The sequence below is a fragment of the Brachyhypopomus gauderio genome, chromosome 11 (genome assembly GCF_052324685.1).
Source record: "Brachyhypopomus gauderio isolate BG-103 chromosome 11, BGAUD_0.2, whole genome shotgun sequence".
NCBI lineage: Eukaryota > Metazoa > Chordata > Actinopteri > Gymnotiformes > Hypopomidae > Brachyhypopomus > Brachyhypopomus gauderio.
Window position 1 is genome coordinate 16,303,737 of NC_135221.1, and position 8,672 is coordinate 16,312,408.

General features: G+C 42.5%; 1 protein-coding gene across 2 annotated transcripts; it reads left to right on the top strand.

Moving 5' to 3' along the window:
• Window positions 1–1,240: 1,240 nt before the first annotated feature.
• Window positions 1,241–7,150, top strand: med19a (mediator complex subunit 19a). 2 transcript variants are annotated; one of them, XM_077022429.1, is made up of 6 exons: window positions 1,241–1,645; window positions 1,815–1,937; window positions 2,131–2,264; window positions 2,392–2,488; window positions 2,710–2,807; window positions 6,900–7,150. In XM_077022429.1, the coding sequence occupies exons 1-6, from the start codon at window positions 1,426–1,428 to the stop codon at window positions 6,963–6,965; spliced, it is 738 nt and encodes a 245-aa protein (XP_076878544.1). In that variant the 5' UTR covers window positions 1,241–1,425; the 3' UTR covers window positions 6,966–7,150. The 2 variants fall into 2 exon arrangements, with proteins under 2 accessions (XP_076878544.1, XP_076878545.1); XM_077022430.1 differs by having other exon boundaries at window positions 1,242–1,645; window positions 2,713–2,807.
• The last annotated feature ends 1,522 nt before the right edge of the window (window positions 7,151–8,672 follow it).

The following is an 8,672-nucleotide window of genomic DNA, read 5'->3' on the forward strand; positions in this document are numbered from 1 at the left end:
TGTAGCCCGGGGGGGGGGGGTGGGGGGGGGGGTGGCGGCGAACGTAAGTTGTTGAGCGGGGGTGGCAAACGTAACACTTGTGACGGAGTGTTTTTTCAATAGCCCTGAAATATATGCTACGTTTTTGTTTTGGTCCGTATCCAGTTAATCAGGAATGAGATTGGGTCCGGACAGGACTGCGTTCGGGTCCGGATCCGGACCGCGGTCCGCCAGTTGAGTACCCCTGACTTAGATGTTTATGGAATTATATCAACGTACTTCTTTCAAAGGATCCTGAATTATCCTGTAGTTCAAGCTACTAACTAAAGAATTTATGTAAGCATAGAGTGTAATAAATGGCAGATTTAATCTGTTGCCCAGGCTAAATCTCATGTCTGGATTTGGAGTCCCGTTAATTTCTCATACTTTTCCAAGAATGTCCATCAGGCTGATAAGGCCGTAAAGGGAGCAATGGCAGAAATATCTAATAAAGAACTTTTATTTTTTTTAATAAATCAGTGGGTTGCACACTTCTCCGAGGTTCACCTGGGGACTGCAGTTGGAGCCTACAATACCAGTATCATCACTCCGACACGGAATGAAAACCTGGCGCTCATCACAAGACATTTACATTGACAATATCAACACCCAGAACTTTCATTCTAGTTACCTTATAGCCTACTTAGCCTAATTGTGTGATTTATTTGTGACTTGTGTATTCATCTGTATAATTTGTTTTTGTGTAATTTGTGTGTTAACGGGCCGCCCAATGGAGGATGGGTTCCCTTTTGAGTCTTGGTCCTCCCAAGGTTTCTTCCTATTCCCCACCATCTAGGGAGTTTTTCCTTGCCACTGTCACCTCTGGCTTGCTCATTAGGGATTTGGACCCATACGATTGTTAACCTTGTAAATCCTGTAAAGCGCTTTGTGACAACATGTGTTGTGAAAAGCGCTATACAAATATATTTGATTTGATTTGACTTTTTGGTAACTCTTAAGAGTCCACTTATGATGCAGGGTGTAGAGTTTTCGTGTGTAAATATCAGAAGACAGATGTGACAACATAAATGGTGATGACTGTCGGTGTACGTCTTCTCATACAGCGAGGTTAACCTTGGCAACGACTCGAGACGACCGTTGCGTTCGCACGTGCACACGCGTCCGTCGTGATGACGTCGACACGTCAGTCAACGTCACGGAACGTAAACCCAAAGCGCCCCTGACGTCGATACGTCTCGAGTCACGCCTGGTTCAGGTAGCTCCCCGGTCACGTGACCGAAGCCGCTTGGCTGGCGCTGCCGTGTGCGCTTGTATTAGCTCCATTACGGGGCCGCCAGTGTTGATGTTGTGCCGTAGTCGAGCGGTCGCTTGGATGGAACCTGATAACACGGCCGGGTTGAGCATTTGGTGTGTTTATTGCTTAAATAAGGATTTTTATCTGAAGTCATGACGGAAATATTTTCAACTCTCTTCGGACAAAGTGACGCTCAGGCGCCGCCGGGCTCCGCGGCTTTGGGCTTTGGGCCGGGAAAGCCGCCTCCGCCTCTCCCGCAGAGCCAGCCGTCAGTGCCGTCACAAATCCCACCACAGCACGGGGATGAAGGGCCTCCTGTCCGGAAGCCGGGAGTCATGAACGAACCCTTCTATTTATTGCGAGAACTGCCTGGTAAATAAAAGATGTACTGTCATTAAACCATTCTCGCCATGTCTAATTAGTGAGTTAGGCGTTTTTGAAGGTGTTTTAGTAGCAGGTCTCCAGCTAGCTGGACCGTCCGCCGTCGGGTGACTATTGTAACCAACTCTGTTAATTATGGTTGTGTGTCTTGTTTCTCAAGTGGGAAACGATTTAACGGGGAACACGAACCTTATAACGCACTACAACCTGGAGCACGCATACAACAAGTTCTGTGGCAAGAAGGTGAAGGAGAAACTCAGCAACTTCTTACCGGAGTTACCAGGTAAGGTGCTAGCTAACGGGGGACTGGAGCTAGCGGGCTACGCCGCCTAACCTCCACTTTTGGGCCAAGTTCTGGGTCGGTGCCACTGCTGGGAAAAGTACATTTAACGTGATGTTTCTATTATTAATGAGGGAAAGAGCGAGATGTGTATTACAACAGACTCGCTGTAAAAATGGACCATTTCTTTGTTCAGGAATGATAGATTGTCCAGGCATTCAAGACGGCAGTTCCCTGCGTTCTCTAATAGAGAAGCCTCCAGTCTGTGGAAACTCATTTAGCCCACTGACCGGTGCACTACTGACGGGGTTCAGACTACACACTGGGCCGGTACGTGCTCCCCCACCCACAAAAGCCTTCATGTTCTGCTCACAGGTGTTTGTGTGTACAGTGTCCTTGGCTGCACCTGTTCAGGTGATCCAGTCGGTTATGTTGGGTTTGTCTGTGTGCCTCCTAGCTTCCAGAGCAGTACAGACTCATGCACATTCAACCTCCAAAGAAAAAAAGCAAACATAAACACAGACATCACAGACCTCAGGACCCCATGCCACCAGGTAACACACACGTACGAGGATGAATGCTTTCATTCTTCCCCTTTACACGCTCACATACTGTCTAGAGTCTCGGCGCATGTACACGCATGCTAAATTTGTTACTTTTGTAACCACACACAGGCTAAAATTGTGGTATTTTATACGCAGACCCACATAGGCTAAATTGGTGGTGTTCCAAAGGCAGATATATGCATGCGGGTTAAAATGGTGTGTTTTATAAGCAGAGACACCGTCGGACTCGGATCCCAAGAAGAAGAAGAAAAAGAGGGATGATGACCCTGACCGCAAAAAGAAAAAGAAGGACAAGAAAAAGAAAAAGGTGGGTGCTGTGAATCCAGATGAGTAGACTGGCTTCTGTCTGCTGAGCTGGAAGTGTCGTGTCCATGGAACAATGATTCCTTAAGAGTGGGGCTGGGCAGTACATCGATGAGTATTAATATTGCGACGTGACGGTGGTTTTTAAGGACATTTCAATTGTAATACCACATTTTAACTTGAAGATGCAGGGAACCTAAATCTGTACTTTCTTTTCAATTAGGTAAATCTTAACATTTCTGGGTGCACAGTATACATATTCAGAATGTGTCCTATGAGTACAATCCCATAGCCCATTAAATTGCTCCTTTGTGGTTCGCCATAAGATGTAAAATGAGGCATTTTTATGTTGTGTAAAGATGATATAAGCTTTTAACAGTCTGGCATTTGATGCCCCTCCCACACACCCTGTGTCCCCACTTTCTCACAAGTTTGTAAGCAGCAAGCAAGAAAAATCTGTCTAGTGAGAAAAGGACAGTGAAAATGGACAGTGTAATTAGTGTCCTAGGGATGCCTCTATGAAAGGTGGCCATATGGCTGTACTGTCAAACTGAAAAGTCTCTGCAATTTTTAATTCTCCACAGAACTTTCCCTTTGTGTCCAAGCCTGCAGTCATTTACTCACGGAGGAAAAAGCGTACCATACTGAAAGCACCTATGAATGAGGCTTATACGTTGATTTGAACTTCTGATTCATTTAGTGTCTGTATCTTTATCGGTACATTGACGGTTTCAATATTCCAGTTGTCTTTGCACTTTATTATTCTGCCGTGCTTGCGTAGCTGTGAGAGTGGCCTGTCACTCGCATGTGCGTTTGTACAGGGAGTTCTGTACTAGCAGTACAAGCCCACGTCTTTTTCATCCTACAATGATGAGCCAGACTGGGTGGGTTTTGAGCAGTGTTGTATCAATTTAATGCATTATTATTTAAAGAACATAATGCTGAAAGTTTAATAAGGTATTAGACTGCTGGTATGGTATTTGGTATTTACTATGGTATATCATACAGAACATTAATACTTCAACATCCATGGGTAGATAAACCTTATCTGTTCTCAGAGATGGGCATGAATATGTTGAAAAGTACACTGCTCAAAAAAATAAACACTTAAACAACACAATGTAACTCAAGTCAACCACACTTCTGTGAATCAATTTCACCTGCTGTTGTGCCAATAGAACAGACAACAGGTAGAAATGAGGGGCAATTAGGAAAAACGCCCCCTATAAAGGAGTGGTTCCACAGACCTTTTCTCTGTTCTCATTCTTTCTAGCTGATGTTTTGGTCACTTTTGGCATTTTGTCACCATAGACCAGGGGTCGGCAACCCAAAATGTTGAAAGAGCCATATTGGACCAAAAAAACAAAAAACAAATGTGTCTGGAGCCGCGAAAATTAAAAGCCTTATATAAGCCTTATAATGAAGGCAACACATGCTGTATGTATTTATATTAGCCTACCATCAAAATGAATAAGTTAGCTACAAATACGTAATGAGCATTCATGATTAAATGTTTATTCTCCCTGCAGTGTGTTCTGTAGGGAACGACGCACCACGTGACTGCTCTGTTGTAGGATGCCGCCTCAAGTTTAACTTCATTGCAATATTAATGAATTATGTTTCATTGATTTGATGAAATTAAAGAAATTCAATAAATCAGGGTTGCCAACTTTTCAAGATCACTTGGAGTGAGATTTGAACCTGGAGGGGGTGGAGAACATAAATTGTTACCGAGCGGGGTGTATAATGGACACAAATTAAGTATTATATCGCGATCGATCGATATCCAGTGGTTGGCGCCAGAGCGAACTAGTAACTCAATGAATCGTAGATGTGGATCAGAGGTAAATAAACTACATAGGTAAATAAACTAACGAGAAATCGGTTGTGTGGCGTGTGAGCATGTGAAGACGGTCAAATGCGTGTGTCTCACGCTCAATACGTGAGAGTTGGCAAACCTGATAAATAATTCTGATTTTTGATGTCATTTTTATTTTTACGATTCGACAAAACAACAAAATGGAACGTGCATAACATGCCCCTTAGGCTATTTGGGCACTAAACAACCCGTTTAATGTGACTTCTGTTTTCGGACATCACTGGTCAGCTTCTCAACATCGGGCATGTAAGATGTAACTTTAATCTTGACGCAGGACTGCAAACTCTCATCTGTGAGGCGGGTGCGATATTTTGATGTGATGTAGTTCATGTTTGAAAATATCTGTTCGCACAGGTATGTTGATCCAAAGATGGATAATACCCCAAATGCATGTCTTCATGTTCCTATAATTGTCAGGAAGAGCATTCATGTGTCATAGACAAGTTTCTCGGGTGTTGGGAGGCTTTCAATTTCGCTCCATTTGTGGCTTTGGCCAAGTTGAGCTTTCTGGCGAGTGACGTCTTCAAGCTCGCCGCCGGTGTGTTTACAACAGCCACCTGCCTCATCTCGCCCTGCTAATAGAAACGTGCGTCGCAGGCTACGACACAAATCTTCGTTGAAATTTAGTTTCATTTATTCTACACATTCTTACAGCATTGGAAAACGTTAGGAATGTTGGTGTCATGTTTGTCTCCTACAAAAACTATATTAAAACAAAAAATATATTTCTCTCCCTCATCTTTTTACATTTTCAAACATTTTTGAAAAAGCTCCAGGGAGCCGCTAGGGCAGCGCCAAAGAGCCGCATGCGGCTCTAGAGCCGCGGGTTGCCGACCCCTGCCATAGACAGACAGACAGACTCCATGAGGGCCCAACATCCACAAGTGGGCCTTGTGCTTACAACCCAACACCATACAGGATGATTGGCATTTGCCAGAGAACACAGAGATTGGTAGATTTGCCATTGGCGTCCTGAGCAGCTTCACAATGAGCACGTGACAGAGTCTGGAGACATCATGGAGAAGGTTCTGCTGCCTGCAACATCTCCAGCATAACCGGTTTGGCAGTGGGTCAGTCAATGTGTGGAGAGGCTTCTCTTTGGAGGGCCGCACAGACCTCCATGTGCTAGCCAGAGGTACCCTGACTGCCATTAGGTACCAGGATGAGATCCTCAGACCCATTGTGAGACCATATGCTGGTGCAGTGGGCCCTGGGTTCCTTCTGATGCATGATTATGCTAGGCCTCACGTGGTTGAAGTGTGTCAGCAGCTTCTGCATGATGAAGGCTTTGATGTTATGAACTGGCCTGCCTGTTCCCCAGACCTGAATCCAATTGAGCACATCTGGGACATCATGTCTCATTCCATTCACCATGTCACGTTGCACCACAGACTGTCCAGGAGTTGACTGATGCTTTAATCCAGGTCTAGGGGGAGATTCCTCAGGAGAACCTCTGCCACCTCATCAGGAGCATGACCAGGCGTTGTAGGGAGGTCATACAGGCACGTGGAGGCCACACACAATACTGAGCCTCATCTTAACTTGTCTTGAGGAATTTCCACTGAACTAGAAATGACTCAAGCTCATGGAAGTCACACAAAATATTAAATATGGCTCTAATAGCACCGCAACGTCATTCACCAGTGTTATAAAGCATATATTTGTATATGAAGTGAATTGTTTGATTTTCACCTTACTTTCTGTGGACGACAAAACTTTTGTCTTGCCAAAATCTGACCTTTCTGTGTTCATTAAATGATCAATATTTCTGCAGTAAAGCAAATTTATTTTCGTAAATGAAATCTCATTTGGGAGGGTTTCAACTTTCATATGAGTCATTTCTAAAACCAATCGATGAATTAAGTCAGGTTATAAGCTTTTGTTTCCACAACATGGATAAGCGACAGAACTTATGTCAGGGACTGTATATTAATATAAATTACAAATAAATCAACAAATGTCTAACCCTAACCTTTTAAAAATCTTTAGATGTATATAGATAAATTACACAGATGATTCACATGTCTACTATATGCAGTGCTAAATGGTTAGTCAAAACTTTAAATATGTTGTAAGTTTTCACTTGACCATATGCAGTGTTGTCCTGCTCATCAATTTAAAATGTACAAATTGGTTTTTTAGGTTCATTTTTGGAATTTTAGAAGTTTTTATGTCCGTCATGCATACTGATCATACATGATCTCTCTTCACTCACAGAATCGCCACAGTCCTGATCATCCTGGAATTACTGGAGCTCAGCCCAACAGCAACAGTCTGAGATAGAACAAGAATATGGTGTGTGTATGGGTGTGTGTGAAACTGGAAAAATGGTGATGCGTGCAAATGTGATGGTGTGTGTGCATTTTGAGTGTGATGTTGAGACTGATTGTTACACATGGGTCCTATTGCTAGTTCTGTTTGCATTTTATTATTTAGTATGACTAAAATAAATTTGATATTCTACTTATCTTCCTTTCTGTGCATACTTATGAAGTTAAATGACACATCCAGTATGTAGAGGTACTGTGAGTACACCTAAAACATTGTCCACTAGAGGGCAGTGTCTTAACGTTACGAAGGTTGACTCTGGTCATTCTATTTCAAATATCTATTCAACAAATGTTTCATACGTTTCAAAACAAGGTGGAATTTATACATGGACTTTCTAAAGGTGAAATGCTGTGTAGAATTTATGGGGAAGCCCCTCAACCTCTTCTTCATCCCAAATGATGGCTGCTACCAAGTGAACCTTCTTGCTACAAATGAACGTCCTGTCCTAATACAAATTTCATGCTTCTCCACTTGAAGATTTGCTTGCACAAACCAAAGACCTTAAATAACACAGCCTGTGACGAGACTGAACTTTGCCAAGATAAGCACCTTGATGGGAAGCATCTTAGTGATAGAAAAAAGACCAACACCACTCCCATTTCACCCAGTTGCACTGTACCAGTTATTTTCATTAGGTAGAATAAGAATAATGAGTTCAACACTAATATATGTCATGACTTACAAATATGGAGACCTTTCACATTGTGTATTTGCAGCTCATTTATTTGTAAAGTCCCGTCGCGCTACAAGACCCCACTCCTCATATGGCTTCATAACCTCAACACCAAGGTTGAAACTGCTTTGGTTGCACAGATCATTCTGTGAGCTCCTGTGAACATTGCGTGATACAAAAGGCGTCACTTCCACACGAAGGCGAGAAGTAAAAGACAACGGGTAGAAATCTGGCTGTAACAGCAAAGTGCTCCAAACACTTAGCGTGACGTGACATGTCAACCCCTGATCGTTATATGATGCTGTATGACTCAACCACCGCTGATGCCACCCAAATCTTTTAAAGCAATAAGTAAATATGATGAGTAAATACTGACGTTGCATTTACAGAGCAGCAGTAGTAGTAGTAAGGCTCACACTTGAGTAACAAAATATTACAATAATGGTATGCATAGAGTAGAAATAAAGGATCCCTTTCATTGGCTATTCAAGTACATGTACAAAAGGAAATACAAACAAAAGTTCATTATATAAGTTCACAATTATATACGGGTCAAAAGCGTTTCAGCAAAAGATGCTTAAGATAATATATGGTTTTAAAAGCGTCTTTGGTGTTGCTTGAAATGATTGCATCAATGTCCTCTTCATTTTTTGTTTTTTTTTGGAAAAAATGGACAACAAAAACATTCACAACAGTGTTTGTCTACATAGACTCTGTTGAATAGAAACATAGGACATAGACAAACCAAGCGACTGACCCCTAGGTCAGCCCGACACAGATCACGATCACCTGAGGTAGCTTGGCTAAACAGCCAAGTGAAGTTTCCTTGATGTGTGACTGGTGTGTATATCAGGGCAGTAGGAATATGAGATTCATTCAATAGTCATTAAACCACAGAATAAATACTTAAAATATGAAATATTTCAGTTGCAAAATAATTCTAAACCTATCCCAAAACCGGACAGCAAAAAGCAAACAGATCAATG